The sequence below is a fragment of the Mus caroli genome, unplaced genomic scaffold, assembly GCF_978045245.1.
Source record: "Mus caroli unplaced genomic scaffold, Mus_caroli_1 scaffold_10, whole genome shotgun sequence".
Taxonomy (NCBI): Eukaryota; Metazoa; Chordata; class Mammalia; order Rodentia; family Muridae; genus Mus; species Mus caroli.
Window position 1 is genome coordinate 7,704,864 of NW_028227265.1, and position 26,751 is coordinate 7,731,614.

Here is a 26,751-nt window from a genome sequence, read left to right on the forward strand (position 1 = left end):
TTCTGCCGGCCATTAAAATCCCCCATCTACCCTGGAAGTGGGACTAAACAGAGATTTCCTGTTCTCACATATTCACAGCTACTCAACCCCTGTTCTGGGACTTACCCTGTTTTCTCAGGTCTCGACTTGAAGCCAAGTCTGTGGCAATCCCTCATGGAGATGGCACGTCCAGTCCCAGGAGACACAAACAACCCTGCACGGCATTGCACAGGTGGCCTGACCTGGCTGTGAAGTTGGGGATCAGCCTCACACCCACCCTGCCGGATATTGCAATGGCCAGCCAAGGAGGTCCAGAGTCAAGGACAGCAGAGGCTGTACCCTACAGCTGTCCCTGCAGCCATTACAGACACCAGCCTGGGAGAAGGACAGACATGTGGAGGAGCTGAGGGGCAGGGCAGCTCTAATGAGGGAAGTTAGAAGAATGCCTGGCTCTCTGGCAGCCCAGCCCAGACGTCCCCAGGCACAGTAGCTGCTGGTTACTGTCTGAGAGGTATGAGGGATTGAGTGTTCTAATGGACAGCTGAGCTCAGACTCAGCCATGATGAGAGAAGGAAACAGGTGGACTTTCTAGAAGCTTCCCTCAGTTATGAAACTGGGGCACAGAGACCCTGAGGACCCCTGGAAGGGGCTGAGGAAAGAAGGAGATGGGAGAGGGCAGAGTATAAGCCTGAGGCAACCCTAACCCCATTTGCAAGAGAGATCAACTGGCCATCTAAGAGCCTGTGCTAGCTTGCCTCCTGCCCCCCACCCCCATCAATGTCTTTCTAGATGTGAACTGACATCTAGAGTGTCAAATGTAGACAATGTCACCCCAAGATTAGGAGAGAGCAAAAAATGAGGTCACTGTGCCACCCACAAACACCAACCATCTCTCTCCAGTAAAGACAAAGAACACATGTTTCCCAACCAATCACAGTCCTGTTCCCCACAGCCCTCTCTAGAGAGCTGTCTCTCTTTCAGACAGTGAACCCCACTAGCTTAGGGACTCCCCCAACACCTGCCCCCCGAAGCCCAAGTTCTTCTTTACAACGCACCCTTACTCCAGGAACAAGCCCAAATCTTCACCCGTGGGGGGGGGGGTGTCTGCAAGACAGGGGCCAGGGGAGTTCTGGGGTTTTCTAGGGAGGGACCTTTGTGGCTTTAGGAGGGTTGGTCACCTCTCAGAGACAGATAGGAAGGAGAAAAGCTTGGGGTAGGTCAGGGTGGGACATGGGGCTGTACCACCAGGCCTAAGCCTACCAGCTTCTGACTTGCAGAAGCCACAAACCCATCCCAGGGCTGCCCCTTAGAGACTAGCTTAGTTTCCCTACCTCATCCTACCTCAGTATTACCCATCTCCCCAGGTCTCCAGCCACACCCAGGATTGAGCAGATGGAACTCTTTAGAGATTCAGGCCACCACCTCCTGGGGTTAGGGCTGGAGATGGCCCTGTGGACAGCTGGCTACACTCCCTGGTGCTGGAGGAGCCAGTTTGCAGGGAGCACTGACAGTACTGATGAGCTCTTTCAGGGGCTGGAAACTGAGGCAGGCAGCAATGCCATGAAACTGTGGAGCACCCAGCTCACAGCCCGAGGGTTCCGAGGCTCTACCGGCAGTCTGTGATACTGTGGTCCACATCTTCATCTCCAAACCTCTGTCATGCTCCTCCACAGCAGGCGGAGGTATTACCAGGCTCTCAACCATAGATTCACCAGAAAATACAGTGTGGAGGGAGAAAGTCAAAGTGGGGTCCTAACAGGAGGACCTGGGTCATCTAACTCCGAGAACCCACCTCTACATCTGTGTCTTCTTTCCCCCGTCCTCCTATCGCCTGTTCCCTAACTGGCTGATAACTCCCCAGGGTTTATGCATCTCTTTTTCTTGCTCCTTCACCTAACAGGACTTGATGCTACAAGCTACCTCATGGTTCTGTCGGTGTTACTGAAGCCCACTCCAGTCCAATAAACCCCTGCCTGTGGTTCGTTTGCTGCATTTTCTCTGAGATACATAGCTAAACCCATGGTCCCCAACATGGTGCAGTCACTCGGGCCCTGCACAGAGCTGGCCAGGCAGGAGCCTGGGTTGCTTTGGTTCTCCTAGCAAGTGAGCCATCAAACACTCCCTGAGGTGCCACAGGCTCCTGCTGCAGGCTAGGAGACCCAGTAGCCCCTCCCACCAGCCCCGTTTCTGCCACCCAGACTCTCCATCCAAAGTTACTCCCCCAGATGACCTTCTCTGGGTTACAGACACCACCCTGTCTCCACCAACACCAACACCAAACAAAGAATCAACATGGGCTATGCTAGAGAGACTAATAGCCAAACCGTCCTGGGCTCTGTGTACCCATCCCCAGAGCCAGCTGGTTGTGTGTCATGGGCTCTGATGAGAACCACAGACCCTGACAAAGACTGTAAGCAGTGAGCCAGCTGAACACTCACTGTGTGCCTACCCGGCACAGTGCTGGGATCTCTGGGAGAAAGAAGCTGACCCTGAGGAGATCTCTGGTGGTTAACCTCCTTTCCAACCAGCACTCTTGGATACTCATCATCTACAGAAAGCCCTAGAATCGAATAATAATAAAAAGTAATGGGGTTTAAAAACGGGCAAAATCTAAACAGGCAGTACAGAGGTCAGACATCATCAGGAGCACACACAGGACATGAAGAGACACCAACACCCAGCACCGAAGGACGCATGAACATAACCACAGAAAGACACATGGGCCAAGATGGCTGCATTCAGAAGGGCAGCAGTATCAGGTGGGGGTGAGCCTGGGGGTGAGGATGGGGTAATGAAGCCCTCACCACATGGCAAGCAGGAATCAGAGACAGCGCACAAACGGTCAGCTGGTTCCTCAGCCCAGAGGACCCTGAGAATCCACTCCTGGAAACCCTGAGAGAACTGGAAATATACAATCACACAGAGTCACAGCAGAACTGCTCACTGCATCCAGAAGGTGGGACCAGTGCAAAAGCCCAAGAAAGGAACACGTGGTCACCAAACAGTGGAGTACTACTTGGACAGAAAAAAGGAATGAAGAATGGGTACCAAGGAATGAGAACACCATACTCAGTGAGGGGCCACTCACATAGGGACACACACCTGATCTCACATGTGCACGTGCAATGTCCAAAGTAGGCAAGCCTGGGAACATGAAGCAAGCTAACTAACGGTCACCAGGCATGAAGAGAGTCACAGAGCTAGAAAGTGTTCCAGATAGGCTGGTGGTGCAGATCTGTGATCCCAGAACTTGGGAGGGTGAGGCAGGGCAGCCTGAGTCACAGAGAGACCCTGTTCAGTTGTCAGAGTCCAGATGGTGGAAGAACAACAGCCAGAGGTTTCAGTCCCCAGATCCCAAGCAAATGAGCCAGGCATGGAGGGACCTACTTGTTATCCCCCTGGAGTGGCACAGACAGGCTGATCTCTAAAATCTTGGGCCATTCAGCCTAGCCAGCGAGGTCCAGCCCAGTGAGAGACTCTGTCTCGTATGGAACAAGATGGTATAAGGAGGAGCCCCTGCAGTTTGCTTTGACTGTGATGCGCATGCACCACTGTGTGCGCGCACACAGACAAAAAAAGAGGAAAAACAGTTAGACTAGTGGGGAGACCCCAGCTGTGAACACACTAAAAACGCGACCTTGTTCGCTGAAGAGAACAAATTTTTACGTGAATTATAGCTCAATAAAGTTATTACCAAAAGTGTTACCAAATGCCATTTTCTGCCTCTCGGGGTGCAAGCCCACCACCCGCCAGTCTCTGAGCGTGCCTGAGGGGCCGTGACACCGACTCTCATGGTTTCCCATTAGTTACTGGTCTAATACACTGACCAAGAGCAACTTGGGAAAGGGAAGGATTCATACGGCTTACATTTTTCTGCCACATCTATCGTGGAGGGAGTTCAGGGCAGGAACTCAAGCAGCACCCACAGAGGTGGAATAGTGTTCACTGGCTTGCTCTACATGGCTTGTTCTGTCTGCATTCTCATAGCACCCAGGACCACCTGCCCGGGGTGGCACCACCCACAATGGGCTGGGCCCTCCTACATCAATCATTAATTGAGAAGATCTTGCCCAAAAGATAGCCCGACAGAGGCAGTTCTTCAATTGAGGGTCCCTCTTCTCAGGTGACTCCAGTTAGAGTTGAAAACTAGCCAGCCTGCCTGCCTCGAGGAGCTTCACCTGGCACTCCCCAGCCTCCTCTGTGTTGCTAACTATCTTAGTTAGGGTTTTACTGCTGTGAACAGACACTGTGACCAAAGCAACTCTTACAAGGACAACATTTAATTGGGGCTGGCTTACAGATTCAGAGGTTCAATCCATCATCATCAAGGTTGGAGCATGGCAGCATCCAGGCAGGCATGGTATAGGAGGAGCTGAGAGTTCTACATTTTCATCTGAAGGGTGCTAGCAGAATACTGGCTTCCAGGCAGCTAGGATGAGGGTCTTAAACCCCACACCCACAGTGACACACCCACTCCAACAAGGCCACACCTCCAAATGGTGCCACTCCCTGGGCCAAGCATAGTCAAACCATGACAGCAACTCTTCCTAGGAAAGCTGACCAGAGCTCTTCCTGAAATGCCCACTCCCCCCTCCCAGGGGCAGCACGCAGGAGAGCAGTGTGTAGAGGGGTTCTCCATATAGTACAAGCAGCCTGTTCAGACTCCCCCCAAATGGGCAAGGCTATGTCCCTGGCCCAGTCTTCCCAACCCCCACAGCTTACTGGAGCATCTGTTGCTCATTTGCAAAATGAGGTGGAGGGTTTCCTGCTTTCCCTACCTCAAGGCTAAGCAGCGAGGGCCTGGGAAGCTTCCAGAATGTTGCTGATGCAACCCAAGTCAGGAACACTCAAGACCGCACTGCTGAGCTGGGGGCCAGGGACAAGCCCAAGAAAGATGCTGAGCACCCTGTGCTGTGGGGAAGGAGTGGGGTGCCCGGCGGAGGCGACAGATGTTAAGAGTGGGAACATGACTTCAGTCCCTACTCCCTATTTTCAGACTTACTATCCTGGAGGGATTTCCTGGCTCTGGCCATCTCCCCATCTCTGTTCTCACTGTGCAAGGTAAGACCCATGAGAGCCAGGCCAGCCATTGTGGTGAGCACAGGGTTCCTCTCTGGGGTTCTGTGAACACCTAGAAGGATACACAGTACCGCAAGTCTGCAGAGGCCTGCATGTTTTCTGCCAGAGAGTGAATGGTTTTGTCAAGGGACTCAGTGTTTACAGGGCAAAACCCTACCAGAGACCAGCATGCCTCTGCTAAGCTGACCCTATAGCTACAGCTCCTATGATCCTCCCTCAGGAAGCCAGGGGATGGTGAAGGTAGTGTGAAAACCTGTTGGGTCCAGACCAACCCCATGGCCCTTGCTTTTCTAACTGCTTTGAAGGTGTCTTAGTTAGGGTTTTTCTGCTGTGAACAGACACCATGACCAAGGCAACTCTTATCAGGGCAACATTGGGGCTGGCTTATAGGTTCAGAGGTTCAGTCTGTGATCACCAAGGCTGGAAGCATGGCAGTATCCAGGCGGGCATGGTGCAGGAGTAGCTGAGAGTTCTATATCTTCATCGGAAGGCAGCTAGGAGAAGACTGGCTTCCAGGCAGCTAGGATGAGGGTCTTAAAGTCCATGCCCACAGTGATACACATACTCCAACAAGGCCACACCCACTCCAACAAGGCCACACCCATTCTAACAAGACCACACCCACTCCAACATGGCTACACCTACTCTAACAAGGCCACACCTACTCCAACAGGGTCACACCTCCAAATGGTGCCACTCCCTGGGCCAAGCATATTCAAATATTCACCACAAAGGGAATAGTATGTCTATGGATTCTTATAGTTTTGGGGGCTCTGGGCTGTGAGCATCAGCTCTGCCCCACTTTGGGTGAGGCAGTGCATCCGGTCACAGACCTGTGAGCAGGAGGTCATGAGATGATGGCCCCACACTCAGGGGGTCTTCTCTCCTCCTCCACTAACCCTCTGTGAAAATGTTCTCACAGGCACGCCCAAAGCTGGCCTCCCCGATGCCCTGAGCTGTTCCTAATCCAATCAAGTCTATGATCAAAATTAGCCAGCGCAGCCACAGTAAAGGCCACCTGCAGATGGTGGCAGAGACCAAACCATGGCCACTGTGCTTGGGACTGTCCAGTATACTTTGCTTGTGTTAATGGAGGCACCTCCACTCCTTTCTGAAGCACAGACCCAGAGTTTAACAGCTCTGTCCCCCATAAGCATCCTGGGGCTACCTGCTTTTCTCAAACACCAGCCTGGGATGCCACTCCCCAAGTCTGAAATCCATCAGGGAAGGATGGACTCTTGGGTCTGGACCAAAAGGGCTTCCCAGGATGCAGGTACCAGCCTCACCTGGGTAACCCATGAAGCATCCCAGGGTCTGAGCAACGGTGTCCCACAAAGCGCTCCAGACAGACTCGGTGCTCAGCTGAGATGTGAGCGCATCATGACACAGGTCACCTCGAGGACACACAGGCTGTCTCACAGGTCAGGGATCATACATAATGATTCTAGTATGCAGCAGGGCTGGGAGGCACCTGGCCAAGCTGTGGTTCACAGGGCACTCCCTGGACTGGCACCAGCCTTGCCTGAGCCCTGTCTATGCTCTGAGTGATGTCCCAGCCCAGAAGTTCAAGAAGGCTAACCATGTGTGTTCAGACACGCCTTCTGGGTGCTTTCTGCACATTGCTGGCCTCAAAGAGGAGGCCCCTGCTTGGCTGGCCAGCACCAGGTCCTGGTTCTCAGGATAGCATTTTTGCACCTTCCAGTCCCTTCCTGGTTTAGGTGACTACCTGTGCCATTGTTGGGAAGGGCACCTGCTGAGCAGGAGGAGGTCAGTGCCCCACTGGAGTCTGGGGAACTCAGGTAGAGGGAGGAGCATAAGAGTCTCATGAAGGCAGGAACTTGGGGAGTAGGTGGGAGATGAGGCATGTGGAGGCCATGTGTATGGGGTCTTCCAAGCACAGCTGGGACCTTTCTGCCCTGGGAGGTTTCTGCTGCTCCCTCAGGATGCACGTGGAACTCTGACCTGTGGCACTTCCCTTCAGTATCCCTAAACTCTGGTAGGACCAGACCCAAAATTATATTCTGTGTTTTGCATCTGTGTCTAGACAGCTTGCTTTTACAGGGGGTCCCATCACCCTATTTCTTGTCTCTAGTCTTTCTTTTATCCAGTCTCCTCTGTTCCTACAAACCACGCCCTCCACACAGCCAAGCCCAGCCAACAAATCCAGCCGACTACAAGGCAGGCCTTGTCGCTGCGCGCTGCATCGCTGCATTGTGGCCTGGACACAGCAGGATCTCCGTGAGAGGCTCCGGACAACCAGCTGCTTCCAGCAGAGGAGAGCAGCCGCAGAGAGGTGGTTCTCACACAGGCAGGGAGAGGGCCACACACGGCTCTTTCCAGCACTCTTCAAGGAAAGAGAGCTTGCTCATCAGAGGTCCAGAACCATCTCCGGACACATGTGCATCTCACTCTTAGGGCATTAACACTGTTATTCATTCACCAAGTGCCGCCATCTTCCTTGACTCAAATGCCAGTTGTCCAAGCCAGGAACAAAATACTGTAACGGATATGGTAGACAGAGGCCCAAGGTAAGGCTGGCCAAAGACATTCATCTAACAGTGATGTTTCTACGTGGACACTCCAACTGTCAGAAGGAAATGGGCATCAGGAATAAGGGTGAAGGAAATTAAACGTCAAGTCCAGTGACTGACCACTGAGTGAATGCCACATATGCTGGCAACCCTTAGTCCCTGGCCACCAGCGACATCCCTTCCTGCAGGGGCACACTCCATGTCCTATAAGCTTTTCTACAGTGACAGTGACAATCCCTGTCTGTGCTGTCCACCACAGCTGCCACTGCTCCATGGACCACAGAGCACTTGAGGTGTGGCAATTGCACCAAGGAGCTGACTCCTCAATTGCACTGCATTTAATTAGATTTAAATGCAAATGGTTGCATGTGGCCAGAGTCCAGTAGGGTGGACAGGACTGCTCTAGGTGATTAATCCATTAAGGCCGATCTAAAGAGAAAGCACAAGATGCTCTCTCTCTCTCACTGGCCACCACAGACAGGGCCATTCTTCCATCTGCCTTCTGCACCCAGCCACATTCCATGAACACAGCACGCAACTTAAAATGGGAGGAAGGAAGCCTTGGACTGCGCGTAGGGTAGCCAGTCTGTCTGAAGCCTCACCCAGACTCACCCCGACAGCACTAGAAGAAGAGCGGAGTGTAGCACAGGGTGAGACAAAACAGCAGCCGGACCATGGACAGTGGACAGAAAGGTCGACCCACACTTACAAGGCACAGAGCACACTTGAGTTTCCTCTTGAGCCCACTGGGTGTGGCCTGAGAAAGTCACCTGCTCAGTTGTGCATCTGCACGCTCTGAGAGCAGAGGCGCTCTCCAAGGTCCTGAAAGAACCTTTTCCAGGAGCCACGCAGCTCAAATGGAAACCCGGGACAGAGCAGGCTCAGTGGGAAAACAAACATGCCTGCTGACAAGCCTGTGATTTGTGCTTATTCTGTCAGACCCAAGGAGGGTGTTCTCTGGCCTCTAGACCTATCTTGAGGCATGTATACACCCATACTTGTTCATACTTGACAAACACACACAATAATGTTAAATTTAAAACCTGGTAAGCATTAAACAAGAGGGTTTTCTACTTGGGAGGCAGAAGCAGAAGAATTTCTGTAAGTCTAGCTCAGCCTGGGCTAATGTTGGGCTCAGCCTGGGCTAATGTTGGGCTCAGCCTGGGCTAATATTGGGCTAGCCTGGGCTACTCAGTAAATCCCTTCTCAGAAGAAACAAAACACGGTAACTCTGACAAAGAGACCAGAGTTCTATACAGTGTTGTGTCCTCCGTGGCTAGCGTGGGAGGGGGCTACTGTGGAGGACATCTGTAAGCACAATCCACCAGTTACACTGAAAATTGTGGAGTCCTAGGGTGCTGAGGAGGACTGACTGACGCTAAAAGTATCTCTTCCAGAGATAGGCCAGGTTCTCACAGAGGGTCAGTGACGTTAACACCCAGAACTCCACACTGCGTGATGCTCTCTCACGTCCCCAGTGTCAGCAGTTGAGGCTGAGGTGGGGGAGGGAACACTCTCACTAACTCTCTTTTTCTCAGCTATAACTGGTTCAAAGAACTAGTCATTTGCTCTGTCTCCTTTCACCTGATGGTGAAGAGGGACCGGAGGATGCTTTCATGTTCTACCTCAGGGGGTGTGTTCCGTTCAGAGCCAAGCTTCTCCGGACGCAGTATCTGTATAGATGGGCTGGTAGGACTGTACCCTTAACCCAGGTCCTGGATTTAAATGAAAACAAAGATACCCAAAGCTTTCCTCACAGCCAAGCAGGAAAGGTAGTTTAAGTAGCCAGGCATGGTAGCACTCAAGAAACTGAGGCTGGGGATAGAGAGATGGCTTAGTGGCTGCTCTTCCTAGAAGACCCGGGTTCAATCCCCAGCAACTACATGGTGGCTCACAACTGTCTGTAACTCCATTTCCAGGGGGCTCTGACACCAATGAACATGATATAAATTGTTTTTAAAAAAAAGAAACTGAGGTAGGAGGATCACCAGTTTAAGGCCATCCTAAACAACTTAGCAAGACCTTATCTAATATCTATATATATAAATATATAGATATGTTTTGCATACGCGCACACACACACACACATTTTAAGTAAAATAAGAGGGTTAGTGATGTAACTTGATGGCAGTGTCTAGCCGGAATGGCAAGGCCCTATGTTCAAACCCTGGTGCTGACTAAAAGAAAAACACAGTGTATGTTGTCGGATATCAGTTTCCCTTCACAAGGGGCAGTAATGCCAGAGGCTTGCGTTTGAAATGGAAACAGCTGCACCAGCTTCTCTTCAGAACTCTGTGTGTGTGTGTGTGTGTGTGTGTGTGTGTGTGTGTGTGAGTGTGTGTGTGTGTGTGCGTGTGTGTACAGAGTGTCAGGGATTCTGGCCCTCAGCTATGGAGGAGCAAACAAAGCCAAGAGGTACACGAGGCTGCTTCGGGGGACAGGGTGGAAGATCCGCGGGTGGCAGGTGTATTGTGCGCGCATGTGTGCGCAGGCGCCTGGGTGGATCTGAGTTCTGACTGTGGGTGTGTGTGATGTGTGTGGGCTGTGGAATCTGGGCCGGTGAACGGGACCTGCTCGTATGGGGAGTGGGGAGGCCGGGGCGTACGGTGACTCATCTCTCAGAGTGTGGGAGAGCTTATCTGGGAGGGGGTGACTTTTTGGTCCAAGACATCCAGAGGAAACCTTGTTTATCTTCAGAAGTAAGGAGGTCCCCGGACCTCGATGGGATGGCAGCAATGGCTACTACAGCATGCATCTACCTGCACCCAGGGGTGTGGGGAAAGTGGACGTGGAGGAGAAGACAGCAGGCAGTTCACAAACAGAGTTTATAGGGACAGGAAGCAAAGAAAAGCTAACTTAGAATCCCACCTCTTCCCAAGACCTGCTGCGCTGGTGACACAGTAAGTGTCACCTGTCACCTCCGACTCTCACCTGCATGGCCACCTCTTCAGTCCTGCCTGCCTGATGGATCTCCTAAGAGTTGTTAACATTATGTCCTCTGCATACCATGAACTGTGGGGATGAAAAGACGGCCCACCTCGTTCCTGGCAGAGCCGGGAACTCCAACCTCAGCTCATCTTCACCTACTCCATGGTATTATCCCTTTGTGAAGACGAAGAAACAGAAACTCAGAGAGGCTAAGCCACTTGCCCAAAGTCACACAACAGAGCCCTGGCAAGGCAGGGATTCAAGGCTAGGTGGTCAATGCCCAAAAAATTTATACTCCTGAAGCCCCAACCCCATGTACAGGCCTCCATACAGAGTGGCTCACTGGGCTCACATCAGGAGCAAGGCCTCACTGTGCCTGGGGGTGGAGCAAGGCCTCACTGTGCCTGGGGGGTGGAGCAAGGCCTCACTGTGCCTGGGGGTGGGGGGCAATCTGGAGAAGGCCTTGGCAGAAGTGCCCCCCCCCAATCGAAATGGATTCTGTACCAATTGCAGCCGAATGCTGAATATATTTTCCATTCATGACAACGGCCACTTCTCCAAGTCAGCCTTGGACGCTGAGCAAAAGTTGTGGAGTATAGCTGATGTCTGCCCCAAATTCCCAGCTCCAGGTAAAGCCATAGCTGGGACTGCTCACTCGAGAGAACCAGTTGTCCTCAACCAAGGACCCTGGCACCCCCCAGGTAAGGGGACAAGGTACCCAGGCCAGGGCCTGCTGATGCAGTTGGCCACAGCCCGCCCAGGCTTCACTGAATGGTTTCCCCAGGGTCTCAGTCCTCAATGGTCACCCCTCCCTAATGTAAAGGTAGTTATGAGCAGAAAAATGGAATTGGACACCTGCACCTGCATCCCAGAGCATGGGGGCGGGGAGGCAGTTTAATTTCAGTCATGCTATGCCAACACCCAAGAGAGAGAGAACAGGTCCCGAAGCCCATTTCCACATGCCTACCTCTCTGCCGTGTGCTCCAGGGGAATGGTTAAGGACTGCAATTTCCTTGAGGTGTTCAGGGCAAAAGGAACACCCCTGTGCAGGGCAAGGTAGCAAGAAGCAAGGTGTTGTGCGTGCCACAAGAGTGGGCTCTGAACCTCTGCACACACATAGCTGTGGTCTTAGTGGTTTCCTGTTATAAAGTAGACTGGACCGGATAGGATTTGGGAGCAAGGAAATACCGCAGGAGGCCAAAGCTGAGGGAGCACCCAGTGGAACAAGATGATCCTCAAGGAATCAGCCAAGGGGTAGCCTCTGCACTCCAGGCCCCGAGTCCCTGACAGGCTCAGTGCCTGTTCCCAGCTCCCCATGGGGAATCACTACCTTCCTCCTAAGCGAACACTCTGGGAAGATCATGTCTGCTTGGCCTGCTCCAGGGTTCCCAGAGCTTACCACATCTAGCCATAGTAAGTGCTCAAAAATATCTGTTGGTGGCAAGAAAGAACTCTTTAGGCTAATAGAGATGTCTGTAGCATGGGCAGGCCTCAGGGCAGGGTGGACCCCACCCTCAAACATTCTGGGATTCTTCCCTCCCTGTAGGTCCAGTCAGCCCAGGGCACCAAGATAGCTCTTCCAGAGCAGGTACCTTTAGAAGGTAGTTTTGATGAACTATCTAGCCAGAGACCCAGGTGACAACTGCCCTGGGCCACCCTTGCCTGCTAAGGATCCCTGCTGGGAGCACCAGGCTGCTGGACCACCCGCCATGGTCACCCACACCTGCTGCAAGGACCTAATCAAGAGTGCATGTGTGAGTATGTGACTACACGTGTGTGTACACACAAACACACACACACACACACACACACACACAGAGGCCTGGAACCTCGGAGGGCCTCAATGCCCCAGGGTCAGGGAAACTCTCCAGCCCCATCCAAGAAAACAACAGTACAGGAAAGGCCTCCTGGGACCAGGGCTGGGCAAGGCGCAGACAGGCAGGAGCATTATATAATTAACTGCCCAGACTCCGCCTCCTCTTCGGGTAATAACGAACCCTGTCTTTCAGTTGCATAAGCCAAAATAATAATTACTTTCCAGCCCTCATCACTCCTAGATGTGGCCGGGAGCAGGTGCTGGCTTCAGGCAAGAAAATACACAGAGGCTCGGTAGAGCTCTCTATCCCCTCGCAGAAGCCCAAGTCATTGCTGCGGCTCCTCCGCTCCCTTCCCAGGCATCCGTGCAGAAAAGCCCGATGCCGCCCAGGCCCAGAGGGAGGCAAGAGAACAGCCTCTTGGGATAAGCGCCCCGAGGGGGAGGGGACCTACAGGCAGAGTCTGCTTTAGGGTCTGACTTCCAGGACTTATAACTATTCCTGAGGTCTCAGCGCTGCTGAGGAGTGGTGACATTGGAGTGAAGGCTGCCAAGCCAGCCGGGACTTCTGAAGAGAAACCATCACACTGGTAGTTGCCTGGCTTCCGGCACCGGCTCTGCCCTGACTGTGGTGGCATCTTACACTGGAGGCGCAGAGCGATTCCCTAAACTAAAGGTGAAAATGATTCAGCCACTGAATGGCCAGATTCCTGGGCTCCCGCTAAACAGATGGGCCTCCTCCCTCCCTCCCTTCAGCAGCCTGCTTCGACAGCCTGTGTCCAACCACCTAGAAGTTTATTGCCTTGCTGTTTGGTTTGGTCGGCATCCCCCGCCTCTGGCGCTCCCAGCGCTCCCTCTCCATTGGCCTGGGTTGCTTTAGGACTGAGGGAGGCCCTAGGCACCGCAGGAAAACAAGAAACCAACGAGGGCCTGACTCTGGGGATACCAGGAAGGCAATGCCAAAAGAGGGGAAGGGTCTACCTCCAGCCCCCTCCAGCCTTGGCAGGTCCCAGAGGTGGCGGAGAACCCGGCCTGGCCTTCTGGCAGGTGCAGATCTCTGGCCTGCTCCTCAGGATATGCTGAGACTTTGGCTCGGCTGCTGCGGCAGGGGCCGGGCCCTGCTGCTGGAGAGCCCCCAACCCTTCCTTGGGTTGGCATGGGCCACTGTCCCCATCAAGCGTGGGGCAACCTGTGGCCAGGGGCCCGCTGAGGCCTCCTGGGAATCTAGGAGATGCCCCAGGAGCCCACAGCCCAACTGGAAGGCGAGGCTCAACTTCCCGGGAGATAAACAGAAGGAGAAAGAGGGGGACGGTCCCCATTCCTCCCCCCGCCCCCGCCGCCTGCCGCCCGCACCTACCTCCATCCGAGTAGGTCTCCGTGCCATAGCCATCCTGCAGTCCGTTGCTCCAGGTCCCTTCGTATTTGGCTCCGTTGCCCGTGCACTCCCGCACCCCGTAGCGCCCCTTAAATCCGTGCGTCCACTCGCCCTTGTACACCCACTTCCCCTTGCTCTCCAGGCCGATGCCGTGGCGCTTGCCCTGCGCCCAGGTGCCTTGGTACGTGTTGCCGCTTGGCCAGGTGTAGACGCCCAGCACCTCAAAGCCGTGGCTCCACGAGCCGGTGTATTCGCCCTGGCCCTTCGGGCCGGTGCAGACGCCATGGCCGTGCGCCTTGCCGTCCTCCCAGCCTCCGCAGTAGGACCCTCCATCGTCAAAATTAAACCTACCCCCACTGGACATGCATGTAACGCGGTTTGCGAATCCCGCAAGCGGTGAAAAAAAAAAAAAAAAAAAAAAAAAAGAAACAAGGCGATCAACAAACCGGAGTCTTGGTTGGCTGGCTGGCTTTTTGTTGCGATGCTCTTTTCGGGGGGGTGGGGGGGAGGACGAAGCACGCCCGCGACCCCGCGCGCGGACCGGCGGCGGCGTCTAGGTCCGCCCGCGGCGATTGTTCATTTTCGAGCTGCGCCGGAGCCTGACCAGCGTCTCGCGCTCCCGCTGGAGACAGGACCGGGAGGAGGCGGGGGAGGGGCGGCGCAGGGCGGGGGAGCGGCTGGTGCCCGCGGCTCCACCTCGCCGCCAGGGCCCCTCGCCGCGCGCCCCGGGAGCGGGAGGGCGCGGGGCGCGGCTCAGGCCCGGGCGGCGGGGCCCGCGGGCGGCGGCGCGCGCGGCTGCACCGATCCCGGCCGGACCGGGCGGCGGCACTGCGGCGGCGGCTTGCGCTCCGAGCCCCGGCAGGCGCGCGGCCGCCTGGAGAGGGGCGCTGGCGGGCGCGCGCGCGCGCACGCGGGGACCCCGGGGCGCCCTGCCCCTCCCCTGGCCCGGGGTCCGGCCGGCGCGCCCCAGTCTCCGCTGCCAGGGGCTGGGATTTAAAGGGACAGGAACTGCGTAACGGGAAGGAACCGGGCACCGCGAGCGCACGCCGCGGTGGGGAGCCGGGAGGAGGCGCGGGCGCCGCAGGCAGTCGAGGGCCGCGCGGTCCCCACCCCGCCAGCTCCGGGGACACCCGCACCGCGGCCTGCGCGGGCCACGACTTGACTGAGAGGCTCCTGCCAACCACAGGTGGTTTCTCCCTGTGACACAGACTCTCTCCTCCCTCTTTCAGGGCCGCTGGGGGGTCCCCGGGGAGGCGCTCACCTCCGAAAACACACCTTTAGCGAATAGCGTTTAGCCCCTCTAAAAATTAATAGAAAGTTGGGTCACACGTTTGCATCTTGGAGCAAAGCCACCCCAATCCCGTGGGCCTTGCGCCCTGGCCAACAGGTATCCCCCCCACTCCAGAAGCTGTCGCTCTTTGGGGTTACCACTCCGCGGTTACTAGCTCTCTCTCTCTCTCTCTCTCTCTCTCTCTCTCTCTCTCTCTCCACTCATTACCCACCCCCCACCAAGAGATGCTAGCATCCTGGGACTAATTGAAAATGCATTTCCTGGACCATCAATCCAAAGACAGGAGCCCACATCCCCTGCCCTCCCGGACTGCATGCAGGGAATGGCAGCAGGCAATGCAGTGGGCTGAGGAGGAGGGGGGTCTGCATGGCTTCACAGTTGCACAGGGTTGGGGTTAGTGGGGGTTGGTGGTGACAAAAGACCCAGTAATCCCCGGTGGTGGGGAGTCCCAGACTGGGAGGCAAAGAGGTGCATGGTGGCACCTGCAGCCAGCCGGGGTTATCGGGGCGCTTCCAGAACCCCAGATTTCAACTCCAACCCCAACTCCTTGTCTTAGGCACAACCTGCCATATACCTGGAGGGCAGAAAGTCTCCAACCTCCCAGACTTTGCTTCTGTGTGTGCCAATGTGTTAATGAACTATGAGCCAATGGAATGCGTCTGCTAGCTATTACAAGGATGTGGTCAAGTGGGCCACAGACTCATCTTCTATAGGCTGGGCTTCGCATCCTGATTCCAGGCTGTGTGACTTTGGGTAGCCACTTCATGTCTCTGTGCTCAGTTGCCTGACCTGTAAAATGGGCCTAACAGTTCCAGTCGAGTCCCGGTGAGGATCCAAGGACCAGGTATCCAGCATCCAGTGAGGGTGAGGGAGTAGGATTGTCACTGGGATGGTGATGGGGAGGCTGAGCTCTCAACCTGCCACTTCTTCCCCTACACTGTAGGGATAAACCATGCCTGGCAACACACTGTGTCTTCCATTTTATTTCCTGCCCCCCTTTTGCTGACTCTGCAGCCCTTGCTCACACAGCACTGCATGGCAAATACATTCCCTCCGGTAAGTGATGCTGGTCTCCAGCCAGATATTGGGTACTGCTACCCCCAACCACACATGTCTTTTGCTCTCTGCCATTCTGCCCACCCTCCCCTGAACCCCACCTCTCATCTCCCACTGCCAGGGTCACTCAGGCCGTGTTACTTGCTCTGGTCTCTGGAGCAAAGACATTTGAGGCGTGTTTGTGCAGTTTGGAACCGTTTGCCCCATAAAGTAGGGCTGGAGGTATTGATTGCATTTCAGAGGAATTTTGCCAGAGTGATTTAAACACAGTACCACCCAGCAACTTAAAACAAGAGCCAAGGAAGAGGCAAAGCTGCCCTAGCAAGCAGGGTTCTGCAGCCTCTCGCTGGGGATGAAACCAGAGCCTTGTGTGCTCATGTGCTAGGCAAGTGCTCTACCACTGAGCTGCACTCTCAATCCTCCCTCCTCAGTCCTCCGTGGACTCTCTGGGTGCTGAGCTTGGCTGGAAACCTGGCCTCGGTGACCTCAGGTGGAATCACAGGCTCTCCTTGTTTAGAAGACTGCCTGGCCCCTCTGGATAAAGAGCTTTGCTAATGAGAAAATAGTAACAGTTGGGGTCCCAGGTTCTGTATCTCTTTGTTGTTTGCTTCTCCTTGCTCCATGCCTTTCTGGTTGTAACTCCGTGGTGTGTGGGGGCGGGGTGGGGGTGGGGGGTGGCGCTCTATCTCCTCTATGCAGAAATCTCCTTTTCATTTCCAATGAACCTGCTTGTCTCTTTGAAAGAACTCAGTCATGGGCTGAGGAGTGAGCACTGGTAGAATGCTTGTCCGGCTCGAGGGAGGTGCTGGGTTCAGTCCCCATGACTTGCTCATCCCAGGAAGAAGGTGTTAAGTTAAGAACTGAGAACTGAATGGAAATTATTTCAAACTGTCAAGAAAGCACCTATAAGGGGCTGGCGAGATGGCTCAGTGGTTAAGAGCGCCGACTGCTCTTCCAAAGGTCCTGAGTTCAAATCCCAGCAACCACATGGTGGCTCACAACCATCCACAATGAAATCTGATGCCCTCTTCTGGAGTGTCTGAAGACAGCTACAGTGTACTTACATATAATAAATAAATTAAAATATATATTAAAAAAAAAGAAAGCACCTATAAAATACAATCTTTCAGGCCTGGAAAGATGGATCTTGCTGCTCTTGCCGAGCAACCAACCAGCTTGAGTCTCCCCCTCCCCCAACCCCCTCACTGCACGGCTCCCAATCAACTGTAACCCTAGTTCCCAGGACTCAGATGCCCTCTTCTGCTCCCCATCTGCACTGCACACATATGGTATACATATAGAGACTCAGATACACACACACACATATAAAATAAAAACATAAATATTTTAGAAAAACTCAGACACCATCTAGTGTCACCTGTAACCCTGATACTCCCTACCCCAAAAGCAAAATCCCCCTTATGAATGGTCTTAGGGTGCATGGCCAAGCCTCCTCCCAATCCTAGGTGGGTTCTGCTTTCCTTTTCCCTAAACCCTGACTGGCTTGAGTTAGCTCATGAGCAGTGAGGGGCAGCCTTGGCAAGAAAAGTTAAATAAATAAATAAATAAATAAATAAATAAGAGACCGGGACTCCCAGAAGCAGTATCCAGGAAGAGCCGTGTGCACACCATCCTGGGAGAGAATCCCTGTTCCAACTTCATCATATCTTAATCTCTGAACAAAATGGATTGTTGTTTTAAGCCAATGGCCATGCAAACTCCAGCTTGTTGGGTTTTGTTTTGCTACCATTGTTCTTTGTTGTGTGCTTGTAACACAGCTATGGCCTTTCACTTAGGAGGTCCACAACTCCACATCAACACTGACAGCTAATTGAGCAGACCTATTAGACACCTCATAGCTCACAAAGCTGAAATCTCTGGACACTTGAATGACTTAAGATCTCACAGAGCCCAGGTTGACCTTGAACTCCTGGTTCTCCATAAAGCTGGGATTACAGGTGTGTGCATGCCCGGGTTGTGCTGGGGATTGAACTCGGGCCTTCTTGCATGCTGGCAAGACCTCTGCTGATCAAGCCTCGTCCCTGCTACTCACTTCCACAACATCATGCGGGTCAGGGACTGGGCTGTGGTTCGGCCCTAACTAATGACCACAGACCAGGGGGCTTACGCAATGCTAGTAGACTATTGCCCAAAGTTCTGAGTCTCAGAGTTCAAGGTCAAGGTCCCAACTGACTCAGTTTCTCCCACGCCTCTCCCCCCTGATTTCCAGTCATGGCCGCCATTGGAGCTCAAGTCTCTGCCTCTGAGTCCTGCAGTCAACCTCTTGCCAGCTTTTATTTCTGTGCTCTCTGTGGCCTCGCTTTCTCTCCTGTAGTCTTCTCTCCTCATGGTAAGCATCGCCTGTACGGACTCCTGAATCAAGAGAGACAGATTCAGCTTGGGTCATTTAAAGCCCGAGGCCCATTCCTGGTCTGGGAACCCCATTCAAGGAATAACGTCTTACTTTGTGACGACAGGAAGAAAGTGACTGCTTCTTTAGTACAGCAGGAGGGAGGACAGGACCAAGTCAGGATGGGCAGTGTGTGGATGGCATGGTTGATTTCACGTTGACAGGGATGGTGATGATGGTAATAATGATGGTGGTGACTCTGGTGGAGGTGATGATGTTGATGGTGTGGTGGTTTGAATATGCTTGGCCCATGGAAAGTGCTACTATTAGAAGGTGTGGTCTTGTTGGAGGAAGTGTGTCACTGTGTAGACAAGCTTTGAGGTCTCCTAGTGCTCACTCAGTACAGAAGAGTCAGTCTCTCCTGTTTGCTCTCAGATGAAGATATAGAACTCTCAGCTCCTCCTATACCATGCCTGCCTGGACGCTGCCATGCTTCCTGTCATGATGATAATGGACTGAACCTCTGAACCCGTAAGCCAGCCCCAATTAAGTGTTGCCCTTTATATGAGTTGCCTTGGTCATGGTGTCTCTACACAGCAGTAAAACCCTATGACACCCTATTTTGCCTGATTTTCCTCTAAGGACATTGAGGTCAGGCTACACACTCAGTCTTTGGGGTGGGTATACAATTCCTTTAAAATTGGAAAATTAAGTTTATGTAACTGACTGGAGTTAGCAATTTACATTTGCTGTCAGTTGTAATCCTAGAACAACTTTATGGAGCAGGTATGATACTGTTGTCGTCGTTGTTGTCCCCTTTACAGATGAGGGATCTTGAGTCTTAGACAGGTTGAGTCATTGGCCCAAGGTAGATAGGAGCAGATGGGGGACATCACAGCACCTCCCGTCTCATGCGTCCACTCGCTGGGAAAGGTGAGCATTGCCCATGGCCAAGTGTATATTTGAATACTTAGTGAATCATTATGTGCTGACTGCCAAAGGAAGGACCGCCCAGGTTGCCCAGGTTAGGGAATTGCATCTTATCTTCAGGATTCCAAGCCCTGTACAAACCTACTTTTGTAACCTACTTTCTGTTCCTCTCATACAAAACCATGGACCTGAATTAGTGATCTTTGCCTTTCCCTGTCATTTAACAACCCGTGCTGGTTAGCTTCTTCTTGCTTCCTTCTGAACTTTATGTGAGGGTATCATGTCGAACCCTTCCTTTCTGCCCTGCACTGTGCTTATGATTCGTCTGCACAGCTGCACCTCTTGTCTCGAATAAACATTTGTTTCCACTTGTCTCCAATAGACATTTGTTTCAACTTTCTAGGGCTGAACTACTTGGTTGTAAAGAAAAACCACTATAGCCTAGTACCTGAGGCAGTTAACATTATCAAGGGAAAAGGTTTGTTTAGCTTGCATTGCTCAAGGCTCTCCGGCATAATGCCTGCATCAGCTCAGTGTGAGGGAGGACCCTTTTTCTCAGCAAAGGCACACATCTATGCGTGGAAGAGTTCACATCACCAGATGTGGAGTCAGAGAGACTGGGCCCCATAATTCACCTCCAAAGAGCACAGTCAAGGACAGTCCACTAGACATCACCTGCCAAAGGTTCTGTGGCTTCCCAACAACCTCATCTGGGCACTGAGCCTTCAATCACAAGAGACCCTGGGAGCCACACACTCAGCTTCAGCTGTGCTGCTCAAACCACTCCCATGATCTTGCCCAAGTGCCCTGCACACATTCTCACTGGGGTTCACCTCCAGAGCCAAGGGAGAGCTGGGCCAGGCTGGTCCCTCTTTCTGAGCGCCATCCGCATACTGAACCACGTGTACCACTTTGTCATGTGACTGTCTTTTAATTCATGGTCTCATCTACTCACGAAGGGAATGGAGAGCCCGGCCAGGTGGACCTGTCACGTGGCGCTGAGCTCCACGCCTGCCCGGCACAGATGATTCTGACTACATGGTAGATGAACAAAACAAACAAGCAAGCAGCCTGCATCCCTGAGCACAGAGGGAGCTGAAGCTTGTCGTTCAATGAAGGGCACAGCTCAGGGGAATCTGCAGACTGCTCCTGACCCACCTTCCCCACTTGCTAGGCTCCAGCTGGTATCTCCAACACAGCACTTGGGGACACAACGTACGGACTGTGGGGAGACTCTGGGGGCCCTGTTCACCCCTCCCGCTCAGCAGATGGTGTGGGGGACATAGAAGCCATCTGAGGAACCGCCTCCCTGCCATTGCTCCCCAACACGTTACTTTTACGTCGCCCTCCTCCCTGCTCCCACGGCCCATCAGTGTGGTGAGGACCAGCAACCAAGGGGGGTGCAGAGGAGGGGGGCTGTTCTGCATCCGTCTTTCCTGTCTCAGTGGGATCAGCTCCACGTGGAGGAGGGGCCAGAAAGAAGAAGCTGAGGAGCACAAAGGCTCATTACATAGGAGGAAGGGCTGGTCTGAGAGACGGCTTTAGGAGACAGTGGCTGCTGTGGGTTGCAAGGTGGATCTAAGGATACAAAATCAAAGTGGTAAACTGAGGCCTGGCTGGTGTAGACTGGTTCCATCAGATGAACAGGCACCCAAAGGAGCTCATAGCCATACTCTTCAGAGAGCGCTCCCCCCCACCATTCCCTGAATTTAGGATGACATATGGCTCTCTCAACATCCCCCCCCCCCCACCTGCTCCTTCTGCTTTTCAACTCCTGTACCCTCTGGCTCCAGACCACTTCTGCCCTCTCATACTGGGTTCCTTCTATTGGATTCAGGATTCAGCGTGTGGTCCTCCTCCTCCAAGAAACCTGCCCAGCCTTCTACCTCTACGGCCCTCCTGCTCAGTGGCTCCATATCACAGCACAGGGTTCTCTGCATGGCCCAGACTGGTCACAGCAGCATCTGCTGTGGGAGACCCAAGGCACAACCTGAGTCGCCAGTGTTCACATCTGGCTCAAACACAGTCCACACCAGATGTATAATGCCTGTGTTTGAGCCTCTGAGAGGGAGAGGCTGACAAGAGAGCGACTGAGAGGGAGTGAGGGGCTGAGGACTCCCCCTCCGTGTTCCAGACCTCTCCCCACCTTGCCTTCTGTGTACACAACCAGGATGGCACCCCTCTCTTCCAGTTCCCTGTCTATCTCCTGTGCTGTTTACCCATGTGGTGGGCTTTACCCGGGTTTCAGACCCTGAATTCTTCAGTACCGGAAGCCAGCCGACCTATGAAAGTACAAACTATACTGACACCAGTCCACCAATATAGTCCCTGGGGCTTCAGTCCCTGGGGGTTTTACGTCAGTTACTTCCTTGAGAAGTTGAGACTTTGCTTTTTGTCCATTTAATACAAACTAGACAGATCTGAGAAGAGGAAATGTTTTGTTTTGTTTCTTTCTTTTTCCAGACAGGGTTTCCTCTGTGTAGCTCTGGCTGTTCAGAAACTGACTCTGTAGTCCAAGTTGGCTTCGAATTCACAGAGGCCTGCCTTCCTCTGCCTTCTGAGTGCTGGGATTAAAGGCCTGTGCTACCACTGCCTAGCAAGAAGAGAAAATCTTAACTGAGAAAATGCCTCTTTAATATTGGCCTATAAACAGGGGCCTGGAGAGCTGGCTCAGTGGTTAGGAGCACTGACTGCTCTTCCAGAGGTCCTGAGTTCAATTCCCAGCAACCACATGGTGTCTCACAACCATCTATGATGGGATCTGGAGCCCTCTTCAGGGGTGTTTGAAGACAGTGACAATGTACTCACATATATAAAGTAAATACATCTTTAATAGATAGACAAGTCTGGGGGAGGCATTTTGTTGATGGAGATGGCAGACTGGGCAGACTGTCCTGGGTTCTATAAGAAAGCAGGCTGCAAAAGTCATGGGGAGCAAGTCAGTAGGCAGAGTTCCTCCATGGCTCCTCCCTCTATGCTCCTGCCCTGACTTCCTTGGGTGATGGAGGTGTGAGCTGAAAGAAACCCTTCCCTTCCCCAGTTGCTTTTGGCTGTGCTGTTTATCACAGCGGTAAAACCCCTCCCTAAGACAGATGTAATTGATACACTGTAACGGCTGCCTATTGGGTGAGTGCCATTGATGTGTATAGGGATTCAAACAGTGTGAGCCACTATGTCACAATACTTAGCCCTTCTATGAACCTGGACAGAAATCCTGCCACCATGAGCAGCCCATCCCTGCGCCCCTCCTCCGCATTCTGAGAGCCCACCACTCTGATTTTTTTGTTGTTGTTGTTGTTGCTGTTTTTCGAGACAGGTTTTCTCTGTATAGCTCAGGCTGTCCTGGAACTCACTTTGTAGACCAGGCTGGCCTCGAACTCAGAAATCCTCCTGCCTCTGCCTCCCGAGTGCTGGGATTAAAGGTGTGTGCCGCCACGCCTGGCTCTGATTTCTGAACACTTCACATAAGTGGCTCCGCCGAGTGGTGCCTGCCCTGGGCGCCCAGCTTCTTTCACTCAGCACATCAATATGCTTCGTCTACGCTGTGTGCAAGTGCACCCTTCACTCCTGTGGCTGCACAACATCCTGTCATGTGGACAGGTTGCACGCTCTCCTTCAGGTGGCTAGTGTGCGCCACTGGACAATCGTGAGGACTTAGTGTGCTGCCTGTCCGTTGTATGTCCATCCCTCGGAGGCAGGACATTTGGCTGTCTCTGCTTCGAGGTTGCCTTCAGGGGTATGCATGTGTGTTTGCGCTGACACAGGACTTTAATGTCTCTGGTGTGACCTGGGAGAGGAGTCACTGTCCCCATGACAACCTTGTGTGTCACCTTTTGAGATACTGCTCAGTGGTTTCCACCATGGTTGCCCCACACTGTGTGCGTACCAGCAGGGTATGAGGGCAGGGGGGGTGGTTCCTGTGTCTCCAGAACCTTCCATAGTCATTGTTGGTCTTTCTGATGATGGTTGTCTCTGCAGCTTGCAGCAGTACCTCTGTGCGACTGTGATTTGTGTTTCCCTGGCGATCAGCCATTTTCTCCTCTCCTCATGTGCTTCCTGGCCATCTGTGTGCCCTCACTAAAGACGTGTCTGTTTAGGTCCTTCTCCCGCTGTGAAACACATTCCTTTGTATTTCTGCCGTGCCCTTTACACCTTCTTTATTCACGACTCTCTCTGGATGTATGATTGCAAAGTCCTTCTATTTTGTGTGAGCTGTCTTTTCTATCCCCTCTCCCTAACTTTCTTTTTCTCTTTTTCTTTTTGTTTTTTGTTTTAAGATGGAGTTTCTCTATATATCCCTCGCTGTCCTGGACCTCAGTTTGTAGAACAGGCTGGCCTTGAACTCACAGAGCTCTACCTTCCTCTGCCTCCGGAGTGCTGGGATTAAAGGCGTGCACCACCACTGCCTGGCCCTTTCTTGTTTTTGAGATAGGATTTTGATTTGTATTTCAGGGTGGCCTAGAAATCATGGTAATCCTCCTGCTTCAGCCTCCCCTCTCCTGGAATCACAGATGAACTGATTCTCTGTTTTCTTCATGCCATTATTTGCAAAAAGTCTTCTTCTTCTTCTTCTTCTTCTTCCTTCTTCTTCTTCCTTCTCCTCCTCCTCCTCCCTCTACTTCTTCTTTGGAAAGAGTTTCTAAGTTAAATTGTATTCATTTCCTGGAATTCGCTATGCTTGTGCCGTGGTGTCCACGTGGAGATCAGAGGACAACTTGCAGTACCTGCTTCTTTCTTCCACTCTGTGAGTTCTGGGATCCACTCAGGTTGTCAGGCTTAGCTGCGAGCGCCCTTACCTTCAAACCTCCTCGCTGTCCTGTAGTACAAGTTTTTACTTCATGGAAAAGCAAGGTGCTGTTTTCATATTGGGGCTTCCAGAGAACCCTGACCCACTCACTCCCCTTCAGGATAACAAGCCTGTATTCGTTGGTCTGTGGGTGCTTCTTGTCCTGTGCATCCCCAGACCCTGTAACCTTTTCCCTCCAATAGCGCTGAGGCCTGGGGAAGTGGCTGCTTTACAAGAGGTGGGGACCTTTCAGGCCCTTTGCTCCCTGCCTGCACAGAGGAGCTTTTGAAAAACACACTTGGCTCGTGTTCTAAGCAACCCAATTATAGGAACTGGGCAAAAACAAGACACCGAAAAGAAAATGAAGAAGTTCTGACAGCTAATGTTCGCTCAGCTCCAGAACCTCCGAGGCGTTTCTTACCCAGAGACACTTCGCAGAGCTAGGAGAATACTGCACGAGCATCCTGCGTTCCCTTCTTTTTTGCTTTGCAAAGTCTCCTGGCAAGTTTTTGGCTTCATCCAATTGTCTTCAGCCCGACTGATCAGTGACTTACAGCTTTCCACAGAGGCGGGAATGGCAGATTTTAAAAATCCGTGTGGCTTGCTTAGTGCCTTGGAGCCTTGTCATCTGTACTTCGCACTTACTTACACTGTTACCTGCTTCCCTTCGGTCCACCTGTCCACTCCGATGCTGGGCACCAGCATGTGAAGTAGTTAACTCCTGACTCCCTTGTGGAGAAAGAAGCTGGGCTCAGAGAGGTAAGGCTTTTGCCTAGGGTCACACAGCTAAAACTCAAGCTGGGACTCGAACCTGGGCAACCAGCCTCTGGAGTCTATATGGTCTCACTTTGGGCAAAGTGGAAAGGTCAGTATGGGAGAAGGGCTAACACTGGGGTGGGTGGCCATGAAGAAGACAGGCCTCTTCTTTAGGTCTCTTATCTGGGATGTGCATACCAGCCACCACAGTCCCAAGGTTGGGGTGGGGCATGGGGTGGGGGTGGCTGTTCCTGTTTCTGTGGACATGCACATCCAAAGGACATAGAGGGGACCCAATGAGCTCAAAGTCTTTGCAGCTGCAGAGACACAGAGGAAGGGGCAGCAGCATCCTCTGCTCTCCCCTCCCCTCCCCTTTGATCCCAAGCACCAAGGTTTGAAATGAGAATCTCCCAGCTGCTCAAGTGATGCCAGAGTAGGTTGGCACAGGCTGTGCCACAGGCAGCAGTGGCCCGAAATGCAGGGCAACCTCTGAGGGTAAAGCAAAGTCTCCTCCCAAGGATCCCAGGGGGAGGGGCTAGGCTTTGAGGGGAGGGGCTGGACTTCAGGGGGTGGGATTAGACTTAAGGGGCGGGGTTAGACCTCAGGGGCGGGGCTAGACTTCAGGTCTTTGATGATCTGTACTACTTTGGGCGTGTTGTCCAGGGAGGCCATGGTGACAGTCGGCAGGGACAGGAGATATGGAAACAATTACACACCAAAGTCTGCCAAGTAAGAGCCTCTGTGTGTCCTCTATCAAAGCAGCCACCTCCCAGGTGAAGCGGCTATATCCCCTGTGCTTGTAGAGGACAGTCACAGCTCCACCGTACTGAGGTACTGCCCCAAAGGCTTCCTCACACACCTCTAACCGCTCTCTTCCAACAGTTCTACATGATTTGTTTGGGTGGTGGGTGTGTGGCGGTCAGAGGGCAACCTGAGGAGTCAGTTGTCTCCTTCCACCATGTGGGCTCTGGGGATTGAACACCGACCGTCAGGCTTGGAGACTAGTGCCTTTACCCACGGACCCACTTTGCCATTTCTGCTTCCACTAATTCTAAACGACCAATGCCCAGGTCAAAGGGCGCGGGCACTTTGTTCAGCTGCTGCCTGTTGTTTGTGGTCCACTCATAATAAACTAGCACGGCCCGCAGCATACAAACAGGGTTGGCTGGACGCTGTGGCTCCTTTGCAGCTTCTCTGGTCCCGCTGAGACCCAGGTTCCTGCATTGCTGAAGTCCATTCACAGACTAAGTGGCTGCTACTCACTTGTCCAGCACAGATAGCTTCTTTCCCACCACCTGTCGTTCAGGAAGCCCGGTGCAGGCGGCAGCCCAGAGCAGCATGTCAATAGCCAGGCCAGACACGCGGCTGCCAGCTCTTGGACTCTGCTCACCTCCGGGTTTGGCTCTTGGACTCTCCATGATGCCTGAATTTCTGCCATCAGCTGCCGGTCCAGCCTGGGTACTTGTGTAGTCAATGCCTGAACCTGACCGGCTCCAGAGAGGCACAGAGACTGAGGCTGGGAGGTAGAAGATACCAACTAGCTAGCTCAGTGAGATCTCAGGAGGTGCTGTGGCCTGTGGCCTTGCCTCTTTGGTGGCTTGTCGAGCAGGCTCTCAGAGGATCGCAGATCGAGGGAGACCCCATCTGGCCCAGGCGTGATACTGCAGCTGCTACGGTGCTGTCCAGGAGACACAGCCTTGTCTTGGGAGCCTGAGCATGCGCACTGAGCCAGTTGCATCCCCACCCCCCACCTCCAACTGCACATTCCCCTGCGTTCTCTGCGTTTAGGTTTTATGCTCAGGTAGAAGTCAGGGGAGGGCGCAGCCACTTGGGTTCTTTTAATTTCCACTTGAACCATTGCTATTGCTATTTTCTTC

The 26,751-nt window shown here is 53.1% G+C and overlaps 1 protein-coding gene across 1 annotated transcript in view; it reads right to left on the bottom strand.

Moving 5' to 3' along the window:
* The window catches only part of Jph3 (junctophilin 3), a 60,866-nt gene extending 46,504 nt beyond the window's left edge, over positions 1-14,362 (bottom strand). The window contains exon 1 of the mRNA XM_021170767.3: positions 13,688-14,362. Within this exon, the coding sequence (XP_021026426.1) occupies positions 13,688-14,069 (382 nt within the window). The 5' untranslated portion in view covers positions 14,070-14,362. The remainder of the gene's footprint in view (positions 1-13,687) is intronic.
* Between the last annotated feature and the right edge of the window lie 12,389 nt (positions 14,363-26,751).